The 27468-nt window shown below is 54.4% G+C and overlaps 2 protein-coding genes across 7 annotated transcripts; both read right to left on the bottom strand.

The window, feature by feature from the left end:
• Positions 1-739: 739 nt before the first annotated feature.
• FANCG (FA complementation group G) lies at positions 740-8598 on the bottom strand. The gene is made up of 12 exons (XM_030470574.1): positions 8559-8598; positions 7440-7633; positions 6604-6757; positions 5484-5614; positions 4978-5124; positions 3987-4147; positions 3679-3745; positions 2978-3315; positions 2803-2858; positions 2159-2296; positions 1147-1279; positions 740-857 (listed from the first exon to the last, which is right to left on the bottom strand). The coding sequence occupies exons 1-12, from the start codon at positions 8596-8598 to the stop codon at positions 740-742; spliced, it is 1677 nt and encodes a 558-aa protein (XP_030326434.1).
• On the bottom strand, positions 6673-27289 carry PIGO (phosphatidylinositol glycan anchor biosynthesis class O). Of its 6 annotated transcripts, none has more exons than XM_030512503.1 (13): positions 27245-27289; positions 26509-27022; positions 25046-25189; positions 23238-23361; positions 22074-22233; positions 21451-21624; positions 18052-19624; positions 17347-17550; positions 16835-17037; positions 16001-16071; positions 15289-15405; positions 8559-8687; positions 6673-6757 (listed from the first exon to the last, which is right to left on the bottom strand). In XM_030512503.1, the coding sequence occupies exons 2-12, from the start codon at positions 26999-27001 to the stop codon at positions 8606-8608; spliced, it is 3345 nt and encodes a 1114-aa protein (XP_030368363.1). In that variant the 5' UTR covers positions 27002-27022; positions 27245-27289; the 3' UTR covers positions 6673-6757; positions 8559-8605. The 6 variants fall into 6 exon arrangements, 5 of the variants coding, with proteins under 5 accessions (XP_030368363.1, XP_030368362.1, XP_030368365.1 ...); XM_030512502.1 differs by lacking the exon at positions 6673-6757 and adding an exon at positions 7545-7633; XM_030512505.1 differs by lacking the exons at positions 6673-6757; positions 17347-17550 and adding an exon at positions 7545-7633.
• Between the last annotated feature and the right edge of the window lie 179 nt (positions 27290-27468).

Genomic DNA, 27468 nt, shown 5'->3' with positions numbered 1-27468 from the left:
TGCCTAGCAACAGCGTGCGCGGACCAATCGGAAATTCCGCCCGGCCAGCGCCTCAGCCAATGGGAAGCGCGGAAGCGAAGAAGGGATGTGGGGGGGGCGAAAGGGAACGAGCGCTCTGGCTGCTCCACCCCGCCCCTCTCATTTTCCCGCCCCAATCATCACACCCGTCAGCCAATCGCAGCGCAGCGCCCGCCGTGGCCATTCCACCTGGCAACACGGATCGGCAGCCAATGGCAAAAATCCACCAATGGGAAAATCCAGAAAGGAGGGTAAAGTCCCGCCTCTACGGCTGTCCGGGATGAGTCGCGCCTCGCGATTGGCTAGCGCCCAAAGAAAGGGAAGCGAGCGGCAGAGGAACAGCCAATCAGAAGGAGCGGGAGGCGGGCGGTGGGGGGATGCTGGGCGTGGTCCAGGCTCGCATGGAGGGGATGCTCATGGCAGCTCCAGCGCTCCTGCCCTTATCCTGGGTTCTCTTCCCAAGCAAAACGGCCCTTGGGGGGTTCGTGCGCTGTTCCCGAGTGCCTGGGCTGAGCCTCCGGGTCTCGACTTTGCCATTTAGAATTCAAAGAGGTGTATGCTGGAAAAAGAGCGCAAAACCTGCCCTGAAGTAAATAGAGAGGAGGGTGTTACTACAAAAGATCAGTTCTGTTTCGGTCCTTTGGGAATCCAGCTTTATCCAAGAGTCTTGGAGGAGTCCTGAAAGGCTTAGTGCCAGCCGTGTGCAGGGAGAATGACCAGGTCAGCGTGAGGGGTCCTGGTTTGTGCTCCCGAGGTAATCCTGTATGGTCCTGGCAAGATCATCCTTGTGTGGGAACACTGCCTGCTTCAGACATGAAACCAGGTACAAAGGGACAGGTCTGAAAGAGAAGGGAGCGTTGCATGAGGACTGCGGCATTCCCTGGACACAGCCTCACTAAGCAGTTCACAGCCAACCTCAGCCCTCCCATTCTGTGCCCTAGGGAGTCCCTGCAGAGCCACAGCCCCTCGTGTCTCAGAGCAGACAAGGGGGAAAAGCTCCTCAGACAGATGAGCTGTGGGCTCAGGCCAGCAGGAGCTAAACTGAACTGTCCATATAGCTAAAAACATGGGGTGCACTGCTGGAGCTCTCCTGCAGCCATCTGAGATTCCACACATTCCTCTGCACACCTTCGCTCCCCTTCCTGCTGCCCATCCTCCTTAGGGGGCCTCTGGGAGAGTTTCTGCCACTGAGCAGCTGCCTCCTGCTTTCGATCCAGGTTCCACAAGGCCTGCACCAGGTAGGAGGCAGCAGCTGGGTCACCTGCAAGACACAAAGAGGGATTCAGCCTTCAGCATGGGAGGAGCAGGTCCCTGCTGCTGTCTGGGTGTTGCAGGGTGTTGGAAAAGCAGCTCAGAAGCCAGACAAGGGGGGAGAGCATGAGGAGAGGTGGTGTAATGGGGAGGAGGCAGTTCCGGCTGTGTCACGGGCTCTAATTAAGGCTGGCACTGGCAACCAAGGCAGATGGCATTGGCCCTGGGGTGCAGCCAGACACGCCTCTGTTTACACACAGGTTGGGGTTCTCCTTGTAGGGAAGTCTGCGCCTCCAAATGGAGGGAGCTTCACTCAGGGCCAGGAGCAGCAGGTTTGGCAGACCCTGTTGAAGCTCACACCATGCATTATATGAGCACAGCTGAACATGGAGGGTCACCCCTGGGAGCAGCAGTAGCCACGCTTTGGCTGTGCTCAGAGGTACAGCTTCCTGCTCCGCTTCCCTCCCCTCTGACAAGCCTCTGTACTCAGCCTGTGGGCTGCCAGGCATGGACATGCTGCTTCCCAGGATGAAGCAAGGCTCCAGCTCTCTCTTGTCTGGGAGAAGGCTGAGTACCAGGCTGGGGTTTGGGCAGGAAGAAGGAAAATATCCAAGCTATCTAAGGGCACAGGCTGTAGGAAGGGTTCTGATATGCTCCTCTAACAACAGGTTTGGTCTGCTGCTCCAGGGCAGTGAGCTGACCGGGCCTCAGAGAAGCATCTCAAATATGTAAAATTGCTCGTAGCACTACTGTAGTCCTTGACATCCAATTAAGGATGGTCTAAAGCATAATTATTTGGATTATAAAGCTTCTTTTCTGAAGACAGCAAAGCAGCCCAGGACACACTTGTGGAATTCCCCTCTGTTCCTCACCAAAATGAGCCTCTTACCTGGCGAAACCTGCAAACCATACTGGAAATCCAGCAAGCCTTCCTTGTGCCTCCCCAGCTCCAGGAACTGCACACCTCTCCCAATGAGAGCGAGCAACCTGATCTTCTGCAGCACCTCCACTTCTGGCAGGAGATTCTCTGGCACAGAAAGACACACACGTACCTGAAGATAGCATCCTCCAGACATTCCCTCCCTTGTCCCAACAGGCAGAGCCAGGTTTGCAATCAGGACAGGCCAAATGTTTACTTGGGCTGCTCGTCTTCCAGCTCTTCAAAACCCCAGTGGCAGAGCTCAGCCTCTCAGCCAGGCTGGAAGACGCCACAAGTGGCAGAGGGTGAGAGTGGAGAACACCAAGAGCTTGGTGCATTACATGGCTGTGGTGAGCAGTGACCTCAGCAGCAGCCTGGCCTTTGGCAGCCCATCTGTACAACCAGTGCAGATCTCTTCCCCGAAATCTGGATTGGAGAAGCTTCCTGGTTGACAGCCCATTTCAATGTCACCTCGACTGTGGGGAAGGAGGCACAGCAGACGCCAAGCCCTGCTCCAACCAAACCAGCCAGCCCTTTCAGTGCCCCCTGCTGCCAAGCACATAGATCCCAACCCAGCCAGGCCCTGCACATGTCCCAGCAGTGCAGTGTCCTACCTGTTGGTTCAACACCAGGCCCATAAAGCTGGACTCGCAAGAGCTCTCTGAGGCACCTGCAGGTGGGAGAACAGAGGAGCTTTGGTACCACGATGGGCGAGCAAGCTGCAAGCTGTCATCCAGCCCTGCTCCGGCCCCACCAGCCACTGCTGCCTGCTGGGGAGCCCCTTCTTACCTGCTGAACTGTGTTACAGCCTCCTTGCTCTCGCCCAGCTTTCCCCACACCCAGCCCTCGTGCAGGTATCCCGCTGCTCTCCAGGCAAGGCAGCACAGGCTCTCCTTCTTCTGAGCCAGGAGTCCACCCGCCAGCCCTGCCTGCGGTGATGGGCATTCCGGCTGCTCCAGCCTCTCCTCCACTTTTAACACCCGTGGGATCAGGCCAGTCGTGCGGCTGATGACCTCTTCACACACGGTTATGGCATCCTGGTACCTCCCTGCCTGCTCCAAGGCAGATGCTGCTTCCAGGAACACCTCAGGGATCCTGGGAAGAGCTGAGCTACCATCTAGAGGCACCTGGGGAGGAAAAGTCATGGCAGTGCTGACACAGAACTGCAGAGCCTGTCAGGCGAGGCAGAAGCTGTGAAGCACTATCAGTTCAGCAGAGTTAAGGCAGCAAATCCCTACTCCTCAAGTGAAGGACATCCAAAACCAGGCCTGTCAGCCGCTCCCCACAGGGAAGGGGAAGCTGTAGTAAATGGTCTCTGGTGTGAATACAACCACAGACATGCCGCAGGTCAGAGGTGCCAGTCCTCGCTTCATTTCCTTCCCATCTCAAACTGAACATTGAAGCCTGGGGTCCAGGGGTGATGCCTGGGCCCAGGCCTTGGGATGGGGATCCAAACCTCATCTATCAAGTCACCTCAGCAGGACACCTACCTGCTGCTGCAGCCCCTCCTGAAGCAAAGCCAGAAAATCCAGGTAATGTTCCACTGCATCAGCCACCCTGCAACAGGGACAAAATGTGGTGGAAAGAGCAGAGGGACCCTGAGAAGCGCCAGCAGCCAGGTGGAAGTTGGATCTCCAGCCCACAGGCTCCCCCTGCACCACACTTACTCCAGTTGTGACACCCATGCTTTGAGCAGACCTACAGCAGCAGTGCTGAACTGGATGATTCCCAGGAGCACAAAGAAAACCACAAAAGCAAACCAAGCAGCATGTTGCAAGTAGACCAGATGTGCCTTTACCTCCCGTCCTGGAGACACCGCTGTGCCAGGAGGTACTTCACTTCAGAGGGGTGGTGATGGCGAAGGAGAGAAGCCAGTACTGGTGTGTGGACAAGCAGCTCTGTTCGGATTAGGAAATAGGGGCTAGAGGAGGCAGCTCCTGGAGGGGTTTTTTCCAGAGCCTGTGAAACAGGAACAGAAAATATGGTCAACACAATGCTGGTCAAGTCCCAAGCAGCTGCCATCACTTGCCACTTCTGGCATCTGGAGCGCACCCAGATGAGAAGTGCTGCACTTCATAAGCACAGCTACACTGTTCTCACTCACTAGAGCACAGCCCAATGCAGGAAAATCAACCAGGATCACACAGGCAGTCAGACTCCTGATCTCCACATGGCATCAGGAGATTTGCAAGATCACCCAGACCACCTCAGGTTTTTAGTTCAAGGTGCTCTGAGCTGCCTGGAACACCATGTCCCACTGCAGCTGCAGAACTAGACCAGATCTTGGGCTATTTGTAACGGGAGAGATCCCTCTGCAAAGTTGTGTTTATATCTTACAGGTCATAAGCAGCTGAAGTGCTAACTTGGTGTCTACAGCTGTGAAGCACTATCGGTTCAGCAGAGTCAAGGTAGCAAATCCCTACTCCTCAAGGCAGTCCCAGGTTGCTACAGCTAATGCACACTGCCTCACAGCCACAATCTGCCTCTTAAAGGCCTCTTTACTATTAGGTACTTTATTAAGAGATTGATACTTAATGACGTGAGCCACCAAGAACATGAACTGCAATCCAAAGGTCTCACCACATCCAACCAGCAGGGTTTGAGCAGGAATTTCAGATCATGCTGGGCTCCTTCCTGACCACCGCTGAAAGCAGCGCCATGGCTGGAACACTGTAGGCTACTTTGGGAAACCCCTCCAGGCTCAAACACAGAAGGCAGGTGCCTGCTTGAAGCTCTGTGCAGGCTCCACTGGGCAAAAATCAACGCGGAACTACAGGTAACACACAAACCTCATAGAGCAGAGCCAGGGCTTGCAGCTCCGCGTCGGTGTCCCCCAGCTCGTGGTACACTGCTGCCGCGTGGAACAGGGCAGGAAGGCACTGGAAGTCTACCTGGAGGGCTCGTTTCAAGTGCTGAAGGGCTGTCTGAGGCTTGCCCTAGTTAGATGGGAAGAGGTGCATGTTGCAAGGACATCTTGCTGACATCTTTACTGTTCCAGATCCCTGCTCTGCTTCCCCAGTGATCCCCACGAAGCAAGGGCTGCGGTTTAGCTAAAGGCAGCCCTCCTCAAGCTGGTTTTTGAGCTTCTCTCTGCAGCAACCCTTTATGCTCAGCCAAAATCCCTGCCTGGATTCTGCAGCTGTCCTTGAAAACAACTGTGACCACAAGGGCAGCCTCTGCTCAAGACCTCGCTTTCCTGCAGCAGCCCAGGACCACACAGAGGCAGTGTGGAAGTCAGCCTGAGCCTCCCCACTCCGCTCCAGGCTGCATTTCCCCTCTCCTCCCTGGCTGTTACCATTCGCTGAGTGCAGCAGCCGAGGCACGTGTAGATCTGGGCCAGAACCTTCTTGGAGCAGAATCCTCCTGCAGCCTCCCGAAGGAGGGAGAGGGCAGTGGGGAAGTTCCCAGCCTCGAACTCCTGCAGCCCTAGGACAGAACCAACATCTCAGCTCCCCTTCCTGCCCCACATGGTCCCCAAACAGGTACACATGTCCTTTTCTTCCCAGTGGGTAAGTCCCCCCATAGGGGCCTGCCTGATCCCAGCAGTGCACACCAGGATGGTGCCAAGCTGCCTTCTTTGGTTTGATGGTGTTGCAAGAGAACAAGCCACTCGATGGTAATGTCCAGCAAAAATAGTAGCAGCTTCCAAGCCCAGATAGCACGATGCCTGCCTTAGCCCAGAACAAGGGCAGGGGTATGTGCTGGGCAGGTGGGGAAACACACACGGAGTCTCAGAGAGACTTTTTTTGGCCATTTCCAAGTGGGATGCTTTGGGATAATAATTCATTAATATGTGTTGTGAATGGCATTTCCTTTTCTTTCAATCCCCCTTTCAAGCTTCCCTCTGAGGCTGCTGTCATGTGCCCACATCACATTCACATCTGCCACCTCCCCTCTGGAATTGCTGTTGCCACCCTGGATACCCCTGGAGCTGCTGGGGCTGTCAAGACAGGGAGTGAGGGACAGAACACAGCAGTCAAATGCTGTGACACCAGGCTACAGAGCTGCACAACAGCTTTGCGTGGCCCTTGCAGCACTGTAATCTGATGGGAACAGTGTGCTTTTGCAACAAGGCAGGTATCAGAAGAGAGAAGAAAGGAAAATCCTTCTAAGTTTCCTGTGAGTCTTCTGCTTTATACAAGATCACTGCATGACCCAGACACCTAAAGTCACAGACAGGCAGAGGAACCCTGTGCCAGTGCAGAGAAAGGCTTAGCTGGGGAAAAAGCAGAGAAGCTCTTTGAATACTGAAGACCCAGAGGCTCAGCGCAGGCACTCCTCCAAAGGAACAGCCCAGAAAACCCCAAGGGCTGGTTAGCTTGGGAAGAGAACACAGGATAAGGGCAGGGAGAGGGTTCCTAGGACAGGAGTGTAACAAAGGCTGTGCTTGGCATGAGTACCTCCTCCACACAAACCTTGCAAGAAAGCTGCTGAAGTGCAGAGGATCTCTTTCAAGTCCCTGGTGCTCTGTACAAGGGGCAGGGAGTCCTCCTCAGCAGGTACTCGCCATGCCTTGAGCAGTGAGAGGAGTTCATTCTCCCCCTTGCTCCAGTGAGCTTTTCCCAGGTCCTGTGAATACAAATTAGTGAGAGGGCAGGGAATGCTGAAGGGAAGCAGGAAACACTGATCCCAGCGCACAGGGAAACAGAAGTCCCACCAAACCCTTCAATGGCTCTTTCTGTGCTGGGGAGCAATGTCCTACCACCCGTCACTTCAACTACAACCCTCTTGCTGCAGTGATTCCTGCCTGGCTCAGGGCAGCACCTCCCCACCTTAGAGCTGCACCTCGAGGGGCTCCTGGACAAGCAGATCCAAATGCTGTTGGAGGGCATTTGAAAAGGTGGGACTCCTCAGCAGCCTCACAATCAGCAAGGAAGGCTCCTCTGTATCCCACTGCTCACAGCTTGCTCCCTACAAGCTCACCTGCAGCCCCTTTCCAGCCTGCCCAAACCTCCTGTCTGGCACCTTGAGGTTCAGGGCCCTGACAAGCAGGAGATATTCTGGGACTCATTAACACACTCAGGGCCATTAGGCTATGCTGGGATGCCAGGGAGAGGATTACACATGCTGACTGGGCAGCGCTGATGGGTTCAGGTCTCCAAATGCCACAGCAATATTTTGCAGTGTGTCTGACAAATGCAGTATTTTTGCCATCTTTGCCTCCTTTTGCAAACATGTGGGTATGTAATTGGTGCAGATACACTGGTGCAGGTAACTGGGAGCTGTGCAGCTCCTGCCCATGCCCAGTTACCTCAGCGTTGCTCAGGAGCCTGAGGAGACCAGTGGTGCTTCCCAGGCGGCCAGCGGACAGCCACCACGCTGCTTGCAGGGCCCCCAGTCGGTGCAGAGGTGCCTGCAGCTCTGCCACAGTTACCTCCTGCAGAACCTTCTGCCACAGCTCCTCGGTGCTAAGATCCTGCCCACAGGCCCCACAGGCTTCCAGAACTGAAAATAGACACAAAAAACCCCAGCTGTGAGACAACAGGTTGGTGCCATGTAATAGAGACCTTCCCAAGAGGGAGAGGAGGTCTCTAACAAGCACAGGCATCTCATAGTGAGGGAATGAGTCTATCTGGACAGGGCCTCTTCATTAGAGACTGTAGCGATGGGACAAGGGGTGATGGGTTCAAACTGAACCAGGGGAAGTTCAGCTTAGATAGAAGGAAGAAGTTCTTTACTGTGAGGGTGGTGAGGCACTGGAACAGGCTGCCCAAAGAAGTGGTAAACGCTCCATCCCTGGCAGTGTTCAAGGCCAGGCTGGACAGAGCCTTGGGTGACATGGTCTAGTGTGAGGTGTCCCTGCCCATGACAGCGGGTTGGAACTGGATGACTTAAAGTCCTTTCCAACCCAAACCATTCTATGATTCTACAAATGGAGTTACAGGGCTGGTGTGGCCTCGGCAGCATGGAAATCAAGCTCTCTGACAGCGGAGTCAAGAGCAGCATACTTAGGAGGCAACACACACTTCAGAGCTACAACTCCAGCTCTGCTGGGTCCTCCTGAGGCGACTTGCCCCCAGGCAAGCTTGTGGCAATACTGCAGATCCCCCTCTGACCTGCAGCCTATTTCAGTGAGTTTTCTTTGAAGCCAGCATACCATAATTAAAGAAAGCACTCATTAGAACTTTGCTAGAGACTTGGCACCTTACACCTTAAAAACACCCATTGTCCTTAAACCCTCTGGCCCACCTCTGCAGGCAGCAGCAGGCAGGCAGACAGACAGACAGCTGTACATCACCCCTGGCTGCAAACCACCCCATTCCTGCCCTTCCCAACAGAGTCAGGCTTCCCTGCTGACACACTCCACCACCACACATCTCCAAAGCACAGAGAATGCCACCTCGCCCCATGGAGAGGACAACCTCCTTACCCCTGAGGAGCCCCTGGCGTATTCCTTCTTCTCCTTCCATGGCAGTGTCAGGTGCTCCCATCGTAAAAAGCAGGGAGTTGTAGAGGACGGTAAGCTCCAGAGGCAGGGTGGGGAGGGTGGCTGGCAGCCCTGTGATCACAGACAACCCAACAACCAAATTGAGCTGGCTAGGAAAACCACAACAACCATCCATGCTAAGGTATCATCACCCAGCTCTGGTGGGTCAACAGAACTGTCCTTTCTTGTTTGGTTGTTTGTTGTTGTTGTGGTGGTGAGATTTAACAGCTTGGGAACTGCAGTAGGTAGAGATGCATCAGGCATCACCTCTCCAGGTGCTGACACTGCTTCGGACATCCATTCCCCAGCTATCCAGCAGTCCTCCAAGACTGAGACCTTTCAGCTCTGCCAGCAGAGCGTTAATAGCCTACCCTCTTCCACAACACATCCACCCTTTTGCACAGGTTTTCCACACTTGTCTCTCTCCCTCTTACCAGGCTTCCTCTGTACCACAGCTATGTCAGGGAGCCCCTTCCCAAGCTTCCCAGGACAAGGTTTGTCTCATTTATTTCCAGAAACCCCAAAGCTCTGCCCACATCCCCCAGCAAGATTAGGAAGAGGTTTTTTGCAGGCCAGGTTCGGGTTAGGGCGGCAGGGAATGTTTCTCCCCTCTCCCTTCAGCACCAGGGTACCAGGAGCCTGGCAAACACCCCTACCAGGGAACCAGTGCTTCCATGCTGGAAGGACAGCAACTTTTCCAACCTAGTTGATTCTGTGATACTGAATTAAACAAGTATTTCATTGTGTGTAGAGACTTAGACATGGGCAAGGCTACAGGGAGTCTCAAGATAAGGAAGGCTGCAATAAGAGGAGCAGATGTCTTCCCTCAAATCAATGTGGGCCTTATCCTTTAGATAAGGCCTGAGAAATAGGTAAAGAGCTGCAAGAGAAAAAAACAGCTCGATGAGCTTCTCAAGGTCGTAAATTAACCCAAACAAGAACATGCAGTTAATTGGTGAGAGTAAACACGCATTCCAATGGCCTGAACTAATGGATTGCCATAAAAGGGTAAAATGAGTGGGGCTATTTAGGACAAGAGGTGATGGCTTCAAGCTGCGCCAGGGGAGGTTTAGATTGGAGATTAGGAAGAATTTCTTCCCCAAAAGGGTGCTCAAGCACTGGAACAGGCTGCCCAGGGCAGTGGTGGAATCACCATACCTGGAAGTGTTCACAAACTGTGTAGATGAGGCCTTTAGTGACATGGGTTAATGATGGCCTTGTCAGTGCTGGGGTAATGGGTGGTCTTGATGATCTTAAAGGTCTTTTCCAACCTGGTTGATTCTATGATTCTATAACAGACTCAAACGACCACCACGACCCCCAGAGACCACTCGTCAAATTCAGTGCCTGCGCCACAGCCTTATCTACCCAAATTACCACATACACTGAGTAACAGGAATTGGGTGGGCACTTCACAGAATTATGAAGAATATGTCTAAAATAAAGGTGTATAAGCTAAAACTGCCTCTTCTTGATGTGTGTGGTAGGCAGAGTGATCTCCCATGCACCCAGTACTGTAATAAAGTAATGCTGGCTTTATAACCTGCCCTTAGTGAAGCCATGCTGGCTGTCACCAACCACCTCATCGTTTTTCATGTGCCTTAGCATGATTTCCAGGAGAATCTGCTCCAAGATTTTGCCAGGCACAGAGGTGGGACTGACTGGTCTGTAGTTCCCCGGGTCTTCCATATTCTCCTTCTTGATAATGGGGGTTATATTACCCTTCTTCCAGTCAACAGGAACTTCACCTGACTGCCATGATTTTTCAAATATGATGGACAGTGGCTTAGCAACTTCATCCACCAGCTCCTTCAGGACCTGCAGGTGGATTTCAAAATGTCCCATGGACTTGTGCATGTTCAGGTTCTTAAGATGATCCCAAACCTGATCCTCTCCTATGGTGGGCCTAAGGTCTTCATTCTCACACTCCCTGCATTTGCCTTCCAAGACTTGAGCGGTGTGGTCAGAGCATTTGCATTGAGAACCTCAGCCTTCTCCAACAACACAAGGACATGGAGCTGTTGGAGCAAGTCCAGAGGAGGCCGTGAAGATGATAAAGGGGCTGGAGCACCTCCCGTATGAAGACAGGCTGAGAGAGTTGGGGCTGTTCAGCCTGGAGAAGAGAAGCTGCGTGGAGACCTCAGAGCAGCCTTCCAGTGTCTGAAGGGGGCCTATAAGGATGCTGGGGAGGGACTCTTCGTCAGGGACTGTAGTGATAGGACAAGGGGTGATGGGTTCAAACTGAAACAGGGGAAGTTCAGGTTAGATATAAGGAAGTTCTTCCCTGTGAGGGTGCTGAGGCGCTGGCACAGGGTGCCCAGAGAAGCTGTGGCTGCCCCATCCCTGGCAGTGTTCGAGGTCAGGCTGGACACAGGGGCTTGGAGCAACCTGCTCCAGTGGAAGGTGTCCCTGCCCGTGGCAGGGGGTTGGAACCGGATGATCTTACCCTCCTTTCCACCCCTGCCCACCCCGATTAGAGCCCTCACTTCCCGGAGCTCGGTGACAGCGTGTGACGGCACCGCGCGGGGCCGGGCCGGCACTCACCCCTCATCCTCAGCAGCAGCTCCCCGAAGCCGCCCCGCTGCTTCCGCGCCGCCGCTGCACCGCGCACCGCCTCCTGCGGGGAAGGGAGAGACGCTCACCCACCGGCCGAGCACAAAACACCCCACCGGGTCAGGGGTCCGGGGAGGGCCGCGCCGCACCCGCCACCGCCCGGCCAGGCCGCGGTGCTCGGCGGCCCAGCCCTGCAGGCAGCCGGACCCCGCCGCCGGGCCCCGCCGCCGCTTCATGGCGCCCGCTCCGCTCCCGCCTTCCCGCCCATTGGCCGGCGCCCGCCGCGCCGCCGCTTGCGATTGGCCGGCGGGATACAGCGGAAGAGGCGGTCGCCAAGGTAACAGACACGCGAAGAGCGGAGCTGCTCTCCTTTCCCGCGGTGGCCGAGGAGGGACAAACCTTCACGATGCGCGAAGCCGCCTTAAAGGGCATACACGTTGGGGTTCCCTCCCCTCCGCACCCCGCTATAGACGGGCTTGAAGGAGAAGACGACCACAGCCCGCTTGGATCTCACTGCTTTATTCACAGACATCAGTTTTGCAGCTGCCCGGAGCCCCGCACCACCCTCAGGCAGCAAATCTTCCCCACGCCTCCCGATTAATTAATTAATTAGTCGTATAATTACGAAGCGCCTGGTCCCCACAGCCTCCCGCACGGCGAGGTAGGTCAGCGGTAGCCCAGCATGGCAAGCAGGGACCCGCGGGGCACCAGCCGCCGAGGACCAGCCTGAAGGTGAGGCTGTCGGTGAACGAGCGCTGCCGACTTGCCTGGTTTTGGGTTATTTTGAAGGAAAAAAGGCTCTGCTTCCCAGCAGAGAGTCCAGAATTCCCTTCCACCATCCAGATGTAGCTGCTGAATGGAAAAGAAAGCGCTGACAGCCGAATATGTGAAGATCCCCAGGAAAGTGTAGCACCGCGCTGCATGCAGAGCTTCCAAATTGCTTCCCAAAACTGGGTCCATCCCCTTAAGTATTTTCCCAAGTAGGGTACTGAGGCACAGAGAGGTTAATAACAAAAAATAAAACAGCCATCTCGCTCCAAGCCATGTGGTGAGTCCAGACAGAGCTCGAGGGAAGGCAGCGCTCCCAGCCCTGCTCCTGCACACAGGCACTGCTGCTTCCCGAGGGAAACATGCACACCCGGACCATGCCCTGGCATCAATAAGCAGCCTGAAGTGCTGAGGGAAGAACAGAGAGAGATGGGATGGAGAAACAGGCGTGGGAACGGAGATCCACCAAGCCCTGACTTCCCCGATCCATCCCTATGGATTGCAGCAGGAGGTGCTCCCAACAGCCACAATCTTTTGCATAGGTGTCAGCTTTTGGTTGCCATTTTCCACGTGGCACAAATGAGACACAATCGCCCCCTTCCCCATGCCAGGACTACGGGACACACCATCCCAGTGGAGCAATCCCTGCCTGGCCAAGGAGCACACACAGAATGCCTGCAAAAGCCCAAAGTGCAGCAGGTTTGTGGAGTGTACAATGGAAACGGCTCTGCTGAGCATGAGGATGACACGTCCCCCGTCACACTCAGCCAAGGGGACACAGGGACCAGAACAAACCATTTGGAATAACTGCTCCACGAGAGACCCAGCAGGATCCTGTGACAGCTTGGCGAAGGCTGAAAAAGTCAATGAAAGAAAGCAAGAGAATCTCCAGCCCTTGGAAAACTTGTCTTCTTGAATCTGAATTCTTTGGTGTCGTAGCCAGCCTGCCCTGGCTGTGCAGCTAGCGCTCCTTGGCATCTCTGCAGTGACAAGAATGTAGTGGAAGCTCTGTTACTGCAAAGTAACTTTGCTTTGCTTAGACTCTCTGTCGAGATAAATGTGTGTGTTTTCTGCTGTCCCGCTGCACCACCCTGTGGCCACAAGTCCCCGCAGGAAGGCAGAGGGGAGTTACGGAGAGATAAAGAGAGGATTCCCAAGCGCCTGCTGAGTGCTGTGACCACAATGAGCATGGGAAAGCTCAGCAGCATTATGGTGACCACTGAAAGAGGAACTAGTCCCAGAGATGGAAGAGAAGAAAGCCCATGGGCCTGGGTGGCAGCTGCAGGGACGTCAGGGGCCAGTTCTACAGCATTCGTGACCGTAAGGATTTCTGCCAGCACAAATGCATCCAGGCAGCAAGCTTCTGACCAGGTTATGAGGTTACAACAAGACCTATTTGGGCTCCAGCCTTGGTGTTTAGCAGCACGTGTTATCTAGACTAACCTCACATTAGATGAAATTTCACTGGGTAGCTGCTACCTCCATCCCCTTCCTCCTCTCCACACCAGTGGACCCCCTCACCCCTCAGCGGGGCCCCTCAGCACTAAGAACCATATGGGCACCAAGAAGTCACAGTATACAGCAAATCACCTATTTTTGAGCCTCTGTTTGTGGGCTGATTTGTTCCTGTCCTCTCCAGCTTCCCACACCATGTGGCCCAGGGAGTCACGCCAGCTACAAGACAGTCCCTGGTTGTGTTGGGTGAAATGGTACAGGGGAGACGTGAGGCTGAGGTGGAAGAGCACAGCCAGCAGGTCAGGAGGCCAGGCAGTGGAAATGGAAGCCCAAAATTAGAGCAGTTTAAGCATCCCTGGAATTTCACCCTAAAGCCTGAGCAAGCATTTTGTAGGGGTTAACATACAAAACTAGACCTGCCCTCAAGAGCCATTTTCCACAGTGGGCACCTGGGTGTAATGGCAAGAGCTGAAATGATGAAAGAGGTGCTGAGACACTTTCTCCAGGACACTGCAGGAATCTCTAACTCCAGGAAGAGCCCAGAGTTATGCTAACAGTCTGCAGTGAGGAACACAGGCAGGGGCAGCCATGGTGCAAGAGTTAAAAAACAAGTGGGATCAGAACAAAAATCAGCACAGAAATCCCAGGCAAGCAGCCCTCAGCTCTTTCCAGAGGGAGAAGAGACTAAAGGTTTCATAGCACCAATTAATGTCACACAGTGGTTCAAGACAGTAAGGAACTCCAGCTCCCATCGAAACTGCAGGGGGAACTTAGCTGGGATGTGTCCAGGCACCATGGTCACTGCCCTCAACCTTTGCCCATGAAGAAAGAAATACACTGAGCAGCTAAAGGAGGGTTTGGGGTAGCTCACTTGTGGCATGAAGTCCCATGCAGAACAGAGGTCAAGAGGGAGATAAGCACCAGACACTGGAGCTCACGCCAAGGCCACTCCTGCAGTTGGGACAACCACTCCAGACTCCCCTTTCCTCCTGACCGGACCCAATATGGGGATGAGCCAATGTTCTGTCACTATATCCTGCTGCATCTCAGTTGTTCACAATCAACAACTGGCATGCAGCAGCACATGCCCAAAGAGATCGGGAGCCCTGGCTGCTACAGCCTAGCCCATGGGGACACCAACAGGACAAAACCACCAGTGCAGAGTTCCTTGGTCATGGGCACAGTTCTTATGCTACCACCACGAAAAAAGCTAAGCCTGCTTCAGGCCACATGAGGTAGCCCAGAGCGCTCCCCAATGTCCTTCCTATGGCTGAGGAAGGAAAATGGGAGTGAGTGTAGGGCAGGAAGGACCTCACTACAGAGCAACCGACTCACTTTACGGAGGAGCAGCTGCTAGTGAGACCCCGGGAACGACGTGCATGTGTAACCATGTGCACTTTGATTCCAGCATGAAAACTGAGCATGTGAAGAGAAGTGGTGGCTGCAGAACCTTCCTTCTCCTCCCAACCTCCTCTCCCCTCGTCAGCAGGCCCCTTTCCCATGAACTGCTGTCTCTGCACAGGCATGGTGACACCTTGCTGGCCACTGAAGCTGCACAGTGGGTACAGTTGTCAGGAAAGTAGCAGCAAGACCCCCCCAGCTGGTGTTTCTCCAGAAGAGCACTTCTTGAGCTCCTGCAGCAGAGTCCTCCTGCTGCCAACACCCATAGAGAGCTCTGACCTCCACTGCTGAGAAACACCACCACGACGAGCAGGCAACAGTTGGCTCCGGTCCTTTTGTGCAGCGCTGAGGCAGGGAGCTGGGGATAAGCCCTGTCTGCTGTCGGCAGGCACTCGTAGCTGCTGGCTCGTGGATCCTTCCCAGCCCCAGGGAGGCAAGGAGACAACCACAGCCTCGGCCGACGAGCAGCTCGGGTTCCCCACGTCTCCAACGCTACCTGAGCTGAAGCTGGCTGAACCAGGTGCTGACAGCACAGTCCACACGCATCACCAGGGAGATCCCCAGCAAGAGGCAGATGCTGCTCACCACAAAGCCCAGCGACTCAAAGAGGAACCTGCAGGCACAACAGATGCAGTAAGGGTATGGCAGCCGATGTGCCTGCAAAGACAGGCTGCTACCCTCACTTGCAGCAGGCTGGTTTTCCTGACAGTGAGAAGTTTGTAGCACCCCAGACCCTAAAACATGAATTATACTAATTCCTCAGCAATTGCTGCCTGCAAACCGTAAGCCAAGCATGCCTCTGGTTTAGAGGCCATTCAGGACAACACCCAGGTGGGATTCTTAATCCCTCAGAGGTCGAGGCCACCCCACACAAATCTATTAGGTTTGCTAGTTTAGCATTTCTGAGTTTACCATTTTTGGTCTGGTATCCCTACCTTTGGCTCTCTGCCCTGAATATTCTTAGCTTCCAGGTGGGTTCTGTGTGTCCTTGGAAATCAAGATAAGGAAAAATTTCCAGGCTGTAGTTCAAGTCCAGCTTCTGAACTTGAAGCAGGAATTATTTAAGGACAGTCCTGTAGCCTCTGCTAGGCAGGAAGAGTCAGAAGATTGATCACAGGGTCTCTTCCAGCATTACCGTCTATGAACTCCAGTCAAGACATCAGGGATATGAGCCCTAACCCAGCAACAGATCAACTTCTGGGACTTACTTGGGGGCAAAGACCTTCCAGACCATGAGGTGCCTCCTGAGAATCATAGCTGCACAAACACAGGCCAGAAGCTGTAGGGGAGATCACGAAAAACAAGTTACAGATTACCCTGGAGGAACCTCCTGGGCACTAGGTTCACATCTGAAGGTGCTACTAAACTGTGCACACCAGAAATAAGCATGCCAAAGAGGATTCCCTTCCATTGTGTCCTCAAGTCAGGAAAGAGAAGCAGCTTGAGGCACACGCAGGGCCTCCTGAGGCCAGGCTGGGACAGTCCAGGGAAGGGCTCACACTGTGGCTAACCTGACGTAGGATTTCACTGAGAGGGGCTCTCCTGCTCTCTACTGCAGGGCCTGACCCCTCGCTTGCACTGTCTCTGGTCTGGACACAAAGGAGAAAGATTTGAAGGGCTAAACCCCAGAAAGCTATTGGCTTCTTTCACGGGATTACATTTCCGGTGTTTAGCTCCCCATACCACTGCAGCACAGGATCAGATGAAAACCAGAGCTGGTACAGAATAACCAGGCATGGTGAGGAAGAGAGGGAGCAGGATTACAACCCTGCGGTTTCTGAATGGACGTTCCCCCTCTGGGCAGACAGGTATGAAAACCAGCCTAATCTGTACTGCAGCTTCCGTGCTGGAGCCCTTCCCAAAGCACAGAGCAAATGGCACGGCTGAGAAGAGGACCTGCACAGCTGCCCTGCCACCAGACATGTCACCCTGTCTGTGCCCTGGCTGACCCCTTTCTCTCATCAGAGTGCCCCATGATTCCCACAGCACACCAATTTCCTGTTAGACAGCCGTCTCCACAGCCTTCCCACCTCTGTCCATACCTGTGCCCCAAGGACAAAGAGGTACTTCAGCCCCAGATGCAGCAGAGCAGTGGAGAACTTCTCTGGGGACTCCCGCAGCCTCATCTCCATCATGTGCTCCTCCACCTCCTGCAATTCCTCTCGGGGCTCCTTCTTGGGCTTCTTCTTCTGCGAGCTGGGCATCTCACACACAAAGGGCCAAAGCAGGAGCAGAGGGCAGCCAACTACCTCAAGGACAAAGGCACATGAAGTTACTCAAGCCCAGGAGGTGAGGAGCAGTCTAGGCTCTGCCATCATGCCCTGGATGTGCAGGAAGCATATACCCCAGCTCCAGTTTGCTGTTCAGGCACAACTGCATGGAGGCTGCAGGCCACGGGCATCTCTGTGGCCCCAGAAGGGGACAGTGAAGATGCTGCTGTTCAGCTGGTGCTGGAGCCTTCATCGCCTCATGGTCAGCCTGCAGGCCTCCAGACAAGGCAAAGCAGTGAACCGTGTCTGCTCAGGCTCAACAGCCCAGGAAGAAAGTGATTTACCTGCAAAGAGGATATGGGAGGCAAAGGTGTTGGCGCCCACCAGGATGGCAGGCAGGAGGTTGGTGCTGTGGTCAAGGTGGAAGCCCACAAAAGCTGCATTCCAGTGGATGGCCGGGAAGATGGGCTGGTGGCCTGTGGAATAGAAGAACTGGGAAGCAGCAAGGAGCCAGGAGATGACTGCATACCAGGGCACAGAAAAAGGCTCTGAGAGATAAAAAAAATAAAGAGGGAGGAGGAAGAAAGATCAGCACTGAGGAACAAGACAGATCCATAGTCAAACAAAGCCTATCGACTTTTCTTCTAGGCTCCTTTTCCATGCTACCTCTTTTGAAGACAGAAACCAGCCAGGCTCCCATCACACATACAGGGAAGAGCCAGGCATGCCTCTGCTTCCCTCTGCTGGACCCAGTCAGCAACAGTGGGGTTTGATGCGTGCTTGCGCTCTGGGGAGACGGGATAGGTGCAGAGCCCCCTCCCCTGACACAAGGGACAACTCCTTTTCCCACATTATGTCCCTGCTGCATGCATCTCTACTAGAGGATTTAAGCAGCTCTGAAACAGCTAGGAGGATCCCTGAGGATCAGTGCAACACCAGCCCCCAAGAGCAGAGATTGGACCCTGCTTCTACTGGAAGTAAGACATGGTCACAGCAGATAAGGTCCTGGCTTGAATACCCAGAGGATGCTCTACTGAGCTCTGACTCACCAGTGTCTCCAGCAAGGCCTCTGGCACGCGTGTGGATGTGCAGCAGCACGAAGGCCTCCAGGAAGAGGAGCAGGAAGGCGAGACTCAGCCGCTCACTGTGCAGAAGCATCAAGAGGAAGCCCAGCAGGGTGAGTGCTATGACCAGGGCTGCCGAATACACACTGCCCAGCCCGTACGCTGCGATGGTGGCCCTGCAGCTGCCCCGCTCCAGGCGGCTCTTCTGAGACTCCTGCATCCTCTTGTAGATCTGAGGGATGACGTGGAGGAAGTCAACTTCAGAGCTGGGAACCCCCAGGTAGGGAGTGACGATGGATCCTGCCGACTCCCGCGTGTCCTTTGCGAACACCGTCATGGGGTTGCACAGCAGGAGCAGCAGCCCCATGGATGCCAGTCCATAGACAGCCCATGGAAAGGCAACAACTGCCACCTGCACCAGCTCCTGCAGCTTGCCCAGAGAGTCATCAGCGCTGGAAGCAACCGCCCAGTAGCAGGCAATGCAGAGGACCACCAGTGGGAAACCCCAACGCACAAAGAGCACAAGGGGGTCCGAGCTGTTGAGGTTGCCGTAGTGTCGCAGCCAGCTCCGCACTGCATAGACCAGCCCGGCCAGCAAGGCCACGCACAGGAGGTAGAAGAGGTTCTTGGCCCGTGTGTTTCTCAGGCTGGCAAGCGGGGAGAGGAAAAGAGAGGGCCGGCACTGAGGAATTTCTTCACGGCACTGGTGGAAGAAACCAGAGAGGCGCACGCAGACCAGGAGCATGGCCACGAGGCACAGCAGGTACCAGATCTCTCTCCGGTAAGAAGAAAAGCCAAGGACCTGCTGCTTGGGGCCCTCTGGCATGGTCAGGCGGCCGTCCCAGTGGAGCTTCCCTACTAGCAGCATCACCAGCGAGGCCAGCAGGAACGGGGCCACCCGGGCCTCGGCCACGACAAAGCTATCGGAGAACATGGCTCCACAGCGGAAGAGCAGAATGCCCATGGGGAACGCAAGCCCCAGCCAGGCTCGCAGCCTCTGCCTCAGACCAATGCTGGCCAAGGGTGGCTGACTGCCCACCAAACGGGCTCGCTTCGGATGCCGGCCCCACCAGTGCCAGAAAAATCCCAGCTGAGAAGCAGCGGCTGCGCATGAGGACACCAGGAGGAGATCCAGCCCCTCCTGGGTGAACACATGGGCCAGCCCAAGCAGAACAGCCACCACGAGGCCCCAGAGCAGCGGGTACAGGAGGCAGCTGCGGTAGAAGGAGTCTGACGATGCAGCCAGCTCTGAGGCCACGTAGCAGAGCAAGCAGGAAGCAGCAATAAGGGTGCAGCCCCCCACCATACGCAGGGAGTTGAAGCGGGCCCAGGACTGAGTGCACACAGCCCGTGCCTCCCGCAGGTAGAGCTGGAAGCGACTGATGAGGCTTCCCAGCCTGGACTCCAGCTCCGGAGGCACCAACGTTGCCCCCTGCACCTGGTCCAAGAGCTGAGTGTGCTCCTCTACGGCGCCGGAGAAGAGCTCCTGCAGGCGCTGGAGCTGCTCTGCTGGCAGGTCCTGAGCCACCAGCGAGTAGGACTGCAGGAAGCGGTCCACCTATGGGAGAAGGGACACAGGGATAGACAGTTAGGGACACTGTGAATGAGATTCACAGCCTTACACAGCCCCTTCAGAATGGAAACAGCCCCAGTCTGCCAACCCCTGCCAGGACAGACTGCTGGTCACCCAAATCCAGGATGTGACCGGCAGGAACACAATCCCTCTGCCAAAGTGATATCCCTCTCAAGTGATGTATCCACCCTTACAGCCACACTGGCTCCTCTCAGTTTTTCGCCTGCAAGTGCATCTCTGGTAACGTTGTGCATCACTAAGGACACAGACACAGAGTCTTTGTACAGGTCCCCCAGAAGTCTGAGTCATTACTAGCTATTAATCTGCACCCAGTGTTGATCTGACGTTGTTTGCTGAGGATAGATATCAAATTAAAGAGCTTATGGTGGATCAAATCAAACTGTTCCCCCTTCTTCAATACAGGCACATTAACACACTGTACTACAGTCTAAGGAAAGTTTGTTCTGTTTCTTACTTCAAGGAGACAGGAGTAGAGGCAGCTATGACCCCCAAGTCATAAAAAAAAGTCTTACAAAGGCATTACCAGGGCAAGGTGCCCTTACAAACATCCAGCTGCTCAACAGTATGTCTGCTCAAGCCCCAAAACACACCCAGATCTTCACATGCCTTACAGCTGCCTCAGAGCATGGGCAGAATCAGTCTGCTCCTGCCCATGAATGGCAAACATATGCACCAGCTCTCTCGCAGGCCTGCATGACCTCCCTGGTATGCAAAATCTTCTTCAACACCAACCAGATCGAGCCAGAAACCTTCTCAAATGAGTGCAAATATTTAAACAGGCAGGACTGGACAGTAATTTCTAATAGATGATGATCGATACCCTCAGTAACACAAACTATCACCTCTAAATGACAAAGCACTCTGCTGATCTATAAATACACAGCAAAGAGGCTGAACATTTCCTTCTTCCCATCAGCAATCATATCCTCTCCTCACTGATGTGCACCAGTGGTGTCCGACTGGCATGCTGAGGAGCTGGCTGGGGGCTGGAGGAGTCATTCTTGTGCTCCTCACAACCCAGGGGTCCTCCAAAGGCGGATTGGCACTTTGCTGGCACGTCCCTTGCAACACGTGTGGCAAATCTGGTTCTGTAGCATGCTGAGAGCCACAAGTCAGCCCTCATGTCCCCCATGGAGGCTCTGGCTTGCCCTGGCACATGGCCTGCTCCACTGCCTGGGCTTCCTTTACACCTGGTATAGTCACTCTCATTCAAGTTTTGTTATTCAGCTTTTGGGGTTCTGTATCTTGTTGTGCTTGGTGTAACCTGCCCCTTCTCTATCCCACTTTACTATTATATGTTACATGGTGCTTATTTAGTCCTTCGTTACTGCCCTCCTTCTGCCACTGATCTAGAATAGCTAACCCTGTTTCTCCTCCAGAACAGAAGCAGAATCAAAACATCCATTTACACTCTTGAATCTCCATTACCGAGACTTGCCCATAGTCACCTCCAGCCTTGAGGAACCAGCCTCCTCACCTGCCTCCCCTGTTACCAAATCCACCTCTGACCACTGGAGACCAACTCTCATCCTGAAGTCACCTTCCCAGGCAGTGTTTTCCACGCCACACCTCTCACTACAAGCACTAAACGGGTATATCTCATTCCTCTGTTTGGGAAACGGTGCACCTTTTACTGGAGCAAACATGGCAAGGAGGTAACTCTTCAAAATAAGCTCTCCGTGAAGGTAAAGCCGTGTCACCAACCCTCCTCCACCAAGCAGAAGAGGTTTGTGTTTAAACAGCCATTCCTTCTCCTCTCTGGTTTAACGGGAGGCCTAACACAGTCGTACCTGCTTGGCATTGATGTGATAGACCGAGAGCTGCTGCAAGGCTGCAGACACAGCGTCGCCGTCCCCGGAGAACAGCTCAGCCATCACCTCCCCGATGTTACTGTAGGGAATTGGCACACCCAGCAGCAGGGCCACAGTGGGCACCAGGTTCACCTGGGGAATGGCCTCGGGCTCCTGGAGAGACAGGGGAGGAATCAGAAATTCGGGAAGAACACAGCAACACAGCTTTTCACTTGGGCTAGAGGGTGATGGGGAAGATAATTCCTCTTCAGAGGGGAATCTGGGGAAGCCAGGAGTGGGAAAACGCAGGGTAAGGCAGAAGCTCTGCAATCCCCAAGGGCCCTGTCAAGGGGAGGTCCCTGGGTATGGCCCTGGCTGTCTCACAACTCACTTGGCCTCACCCCAAAACCTCTCACAGCCTGAACACAGGTCTCAAACTCTTCATCCAACTGCATCCTTTGTCAACTTTTTCATTGTTCTCCTACGTAAGGTGAGAGACTCCCCATCCCTCTCAACCTAAACAATCTCTAAATCAAACCTAAACTGCTCTGTAACCCCACGATGCGGTTTTCACCCCAGATGCCACCTCAGGCAGTGACAGCTAAGGATCAGTTTCTTCTCACCTCTGGAGGGCCAGTGCCAAATAGGGGTGTTCTGCTGTACACGAACAGTGCTGCATTCACTTCCTTCTCACTCTCGCCACCATGATCTCCCGTCTCTGTCATGCCATGGTCCCCAGCCACCAGAAGAAGGGTGTCATTCCCCAGGTGATCCACCAAGGACCTGTCATCAGGATAAGGAAGGTCAGCTTGTACTTGGGCACAGGCCCAAACAGCCCAATTAGGAGAGGGCATGCACCCACCAAATCTACCTGCACCACAGAGGTGAAGCCCACAAAAGGATATGGGCAAAACTAAGTGCTGATGCAGAGCTTTAACAACTGAGCCACATTCCAGGGCAATGGATATTTTAAGACCAAACTGAAAATGCAGAGCCCTGGGACAGAGTGGACTGATCTTGCTTAGGCTCCCAGTGAACAGTTCCGCAGTGCCTTCAGGGGACTTGACAAAACACAATTCAGAAGAAAGGTTCCCAACAGAAAAATATTTAGGCTGCTTCTATTTGGGTCCTATATATTGCATCACGTTGTGTGAGCAATCTCCTACTTTTAAGGAAAAAAAGGGGGATTTGTCCCTCGAGTACGCTGTAGGTATGGCATGATATATACCGCACTCTCAGGTGCAGCAGGGCAAGTTACCTGCTCCTTGGGACAGCAAAAAACTAAAGCAGCCCCTGAGGGTCAAAAGCTGCAGCATTTTGAGCAGAGGCATGGCTGTGTGATGAGGATTTCTGAATCCCATTCTGCCCTCTGACACAGAAGTGCAGCTCATGGCCCTGTGCAGTAAATGCAGCATTCCCTAGCTGGGGTTCTCTCCAAGTGCTTCTCAAACACTAGCCAGATCTCAGTTTGACAAATTCCATTTTGAAGATGGAAGGAGTGAGGCTTAGCCATATTCCAGCTGCACCACCACCAGATGGTTTGCTTCAGAAATAAAGCTCCAAGGCCTGAAGACAACCTTACCTCTGAAAGCAAACCTCTTGTGAATGCAACCAAGACTGCCCCACAGCTGGGGTTTCATCTGCTGCTGGCCAAAGCCATTCTCCTTGTAACAGGCACTGTAAGCACCCCCTGTTGCCCTCTGCATCTGTAAATCCCCTGGGAAGACCCCACCAGCCTGGCTGAAGGAAGAACCCAGCTGGCAACCCCGCACCACCACACCAATCACCTGAGCATCTCATTCATCTGGGTGAGCTTCTTCGCCATTTCGGGATGGTCAGGCCCGTGTTTGTGTCCACAGTGGTCCACGCCGAGGAAGTGAGCAATCAGCATGTCCCATTCACCACTGTCCACTGCAGAACAAGAGCACCCTTATCACGTGCTAGCCTGGGGTTCAGGCACACACTCTACACTTGGATCCTCCCACCAGAGTTTTCTGATTGCCTCTGGAAACTGCTGTTTCTTCCCCTCCTGCCATTGCCACTCCCAGCTCTCAAGTACATTGATGCAGGTTCTAAGAGGCACACTCTTGGTCTGTAGGTGCCAGGGGGCAATGCCACGGGGAGCTCAATGCCTGGCAAGTGCCCCAATATCCATGGGTTTTATTCACCATCCTGCAGGAGCAGAATGGCCCAAGTCACATTGAAACACCCTTAACTCAAACTGCCACAAACTGAGCTAAACCAAAGGGATGCTCAGGAAAAGGAGAACCCAGAACACCAGTTCTCCCCTGGAGATATTTCAAGTTGGACTCATCAACATGCCCTTCTGCATCCCAGTCAGGATATGGACACAGAACACCAACCAATGCTGTCCCTTGCTAGAAAGTTAGTCCAGCCTCTCCCCTCTGCTTCAGGGCCGTGACACATGAAACCCAACATATCTGGAGTTAAACAATGAACTGCAGAACCACAAGGCACAAGGACATCGCTGTCCTTGATTCACTCGGATTCATACACATATAAAGCAAAGAGCGTTCCCCTTGGTCCCAGAATCTCAGAGAGGAGTCTGAAATCACCTAAAAGTCACAAACCAACCTTGCATATCGCTTCTTCCCATGACTAGGCACTATCCATGCTCTGCTAACAGCAGTGCTGTGCTCCAGCATCCCGGCTCGTTTTCCCAGAGCACTGTGTGCCTGCCTGGGCAGCCACGTGCCAAAGCTAAGCTGCTCCTCCTGTTCCATCTTGGCAGTGTATATGTAGGACAGATGTAGATGCCTAACCTCATCCCATCAAGCTGCACTCTCTCCCAAATGAAGGAAAGGTATTTACAGGAACAGTTTACAGGCCCCAAAAGCTGGCTTATCAGCTAGAGCACTGTAATCCCCGGGCAGCAGTATGTGACTGCCCAGTGCCACTTCGTAACAGAAAAAACTCATCAGTCCTACCCCAAACTTGAAGCAGGACTCCCATGAATTAAAAAATTACCATACAATGGTTTGGGTTGGAAGGGACCTTAAAGCTCATCCAGTTCCAACCCCCTGCCACAGGCAGGGACACCTTCCACTAGAGCAGGTTGCTCCAAGCCCCTGTGTCCAACCTGGCCTTGAACACTGCCAGGGATGGGGCAGCCACAGCTTCTCTGAGCAACCTGTGCCAGCGCCTCAGCACCCTCACAGGGAAGAGCTTCTGCCTAAGAGCTCATCTCAATCTCCCCTCTGTCAGGTTAAAGCCATTCCCCCTTGTCCTGTCACTACAGGCCCTTGTCAATCGCCTCTCTCCAGATTTCTTGTTGCTCCATTTTAGATACTAGAATATAGTATCTTAGATACAAGGTCTCCCTGGAGCCTTCTCTTCTCCAAGCTGAACAACCCCAACATTCTCAGCCTTTCTTCATGGGAGAGGTGCTCCAGCCCTGTGATCATCTTCGTGGCATGCATTGCCAGGTCACGGTGAGCTTCTTGTTAACCTACACCCCAAGTCCTTCTCCTCAGGGCTGCTCTCAACGCAGACTCCTCCCAGCCTGTGTTTGTGCTTGGGATTGCCCTGACCCAGGTACAGCACTTAACCAGGACTTGGGGAAAGAGCTGCTTACCAGTTGGATACAGATGCTGCAGGATCCCATCATCCACAGTGTGAAGATCCTTCACGTTAAAAGAAGGGAAGAAATACGAGCGGAAAAACTTCTTTGGGAAGAGTCCTTCCCAAGTGTCATCACCCATGAAGACCACCCTTCTTCCTGAGTCAGCAAGAAAGGAATTAATGAGACCAGGGAGCTCACCCAAGTCATGCTGTTATCAACCCTAGTGCAAAGAGCCTGGGCAGATCCAGGTCAGGGTCTGGAGCACTGGCTCCCCTCCAACCCACACTCTAAAGTGACCTAAAATTAAAATGACCATCTGGCTGTAAATGAGTTTGAATACAGGGAGCGACCAGCCCTGTTTCTGAGCCTACCAGGGTCCCCCACACCAAGTCCTCTTGCCTCAAATCCACCTCAGACACATCACCCCAGCAGAAAGACCAGCGGGCTGAACAGGCCAGGAAGCAGCCCTGTTAGCACAGTACCTGCCTGTACTAACACAGCACTTAGGAAGGTTCAGCACGAAGCAGACAAACCCTCACTCAAGGCCCCACTGTAAAACACATGGCAGCAGATAACTGCTGACAGGGGGTGAGTAGAAGCCATGAGCCCTGCCTCCAGCTTATAATACAACGGTGGTGGGGTTTTCTACACAAAAAAGAGAAGGCAAAAGCACTGGTCCTTCCCACTGCCCTCGCTCTGCTTGCTTTGCCTGCCACCACCAAGCCCTCCACATTTCCACACAGCATCTTCAGCCTAGGAGTAGAACTATTTCCTGCAAGGCTGCTGCTCTGGCACAAGGTCTATCTGTGGTTTTTGCCTTGGATGATTTACTTAGCTTGGCCTCCTCACTCACAGACAGGGGAGAGGACAACCCAGTCACGTTGCCTCATCCCAAGCACTAGTATTTGTGTCACTCTGACCCCTGGAAGGAAATCTCTGTGGGTAACACGGACTGTGTCCCATCCCCTTCTCTCTATTCCACTGTCCCAACTTAACAAGCCCTTTACAGCTGCACTAAGCACCAAACGACACAGAAAATGCAATGAGGTTGCTGCCCAACAGCCACAGGCAGCAGGCCAGGCAAGCTTGTGCCCAAGCGACAGCCCCACAGCACACTGTCACCAGCTCCTCCCTCGTTGTGCAGCTCACCTGAATGCAAACACGACACGTCTGACTGCCCTTGGCTTCGTGCAGACATTCCTGGAGGTGACCTTGTGGCAGTCACCGTCAGCACAGCCAGTTTCACCTGCTTTCTCATCGTCTTTGAAGATGATAAAGTCATGGTCCTAACTCCTACTCCCAGTACAAAATGGAGAAACCCTGCCTACACGGCAACTGTCATGTGAGTAGAGCTAAAGAGTTAGCTGACAGGGTGGAGGTGTTGTAAGCAGCTCCCTTCCAAGGAGAGGGGAATAAAGGTTCTTCTGGCCAGTGATTTGCCCTGTCCCAGTGGGACACAGCCCCTGCCCACCTACCATTCTGCACCAGCTGTGCCAGCAGGTTGTCCTCCTGGATTGCATAGCTGGCAAAGTTGCTGCCCACATCAATGAAAGTGGGCAGCGACCCAGTGGTGAGGCCCTTGATGCGCTGCATGGTGGCGGTGGGGGGATCAGCTCGGAAGCGGTAGAGACGGGCATGGCGGGGCTGGGAGGTTGCGAGGTGGTGCAGGAAGCTCAGCTTGTTCTCGTAGGGCAGCGGGCTGGCTTTGGCTGGGTTGAAGTGGGCAAACTCGAAGCGGAGGGCGTCGATGATGACCAGCACGGCCTTGGAGAAGCGCTGGGGTGCCCAGCAGGAGCCCGGCGGGAGGCTCTGTCTCTGCCAGGGTGGCGGCAGGAGCGGGTCGGAGCAGGAGCTGCTGCTGGCGAGCTCGATGCGGGTGAGCAGGAAGCCGCTCATGAAGAGCCCGATGCCGGCAAAGAAGAGAAAGCAGACCCAGGCCAGGAACAGCAGCACCGGCCACCGCTGCATCCTACGGGCAGGACAGGCAGGCTCGGGCCGGGCACCACGCCCGGCACCCCCCAACCCGACACCCCGGCTTCACCCCACACCACCGGGCCGCGGTACTCCGGCACACGCTGCGGCCCGCCCCGACCTACCGGGCCGCCACCTCGCTCCCAAACCCTCGGGCCTCCGAGCCCCCGCTCTCCCCTCTCGCCCCCCGGTGCCCTCCGGGACCCCCGGCCCCGCTCACCCTTCCCGGTCCCGTCCCACCTGCGGCCCCGCCGCTTCCCCCCGGAAGCGCCGCGTGTGGCGCCGGCGGCCCTAGAGCGGCGGCGCGGGCAGCGGCAGCGCGGGCAGCGGCAGCGGCCCCTGGCGGCTTGGAGCCTCCCCCAGCGCTGCCGGCTCCATCGCGGCGTCCTCCTTAATTAATTAATTGGTTGATTGATTATTGCCAGGGGTGTCCCCCCGCCTTTGCACGCTATAGAGAAGCCGCG

This window comes from Strigops habroptila, chromosome Z, assembly GCF_004027225.2.
Source record: "Strigops habroptila isolate Jane chromosome Z, bStrHab1.2.pri, whole genome shotgun sequence".
NCBI classification, from domain to species: domain Eukaryota; kingdom Metazoa; phylum Chordata; class Aves; order Psittaciformes; family Psittacidae; genus Strigops; species Strigops habroptila.
The sequence above is the reverse complement of the archived record's forward strand: the minus strand, read 5'-3'. Positions and strand labels throughout refer to the sequence as shown.

Coding starts and splice junctions, on each gene's coding strand:
- FANCG (XM_030470574.1), bottom strand. CDS start 8,598: ATGGAAGGAGAAGAAGGAATACGCCAGGGGCTCCTCAGGG. Junction 3,746..3,986: donor CGGTGTCTCCAGGACGGGAG/GTAAAGGCACAT, acceptor TCCCTGTTGCAG/GGTGGCTGATGCAGTGGAAC. Junction 2,297..2,802: donor GCCTGGTGTTGAACCAACAG/GTAGGACACTGC, acceptor TTTCTGTGCCAG/AGAATCTCCTGCCAGAAGTG.
- PIGO (XM_030512503.1), bottom strand. CDS start 27,001: ATGCAGCGGTGGCCGGTGCTGCTGTTCCTGGCCTGGGTCTGCTTTCTC. Junction 25,190..26,508: donor GGCACAGCTGGTGCAGAATG/GTAGGTGGGCAG, acceptor TTGCTGACTCAG/GAAGAAGGGTGGTCTTCATG. Junction 17,038..17,346: donor CTCCCATATCCTCTTTGCAG/GTAAATCACTTT, acceptor TCCTTGAGGTAG/TTGGCTGCCCTCTGCTCCTG.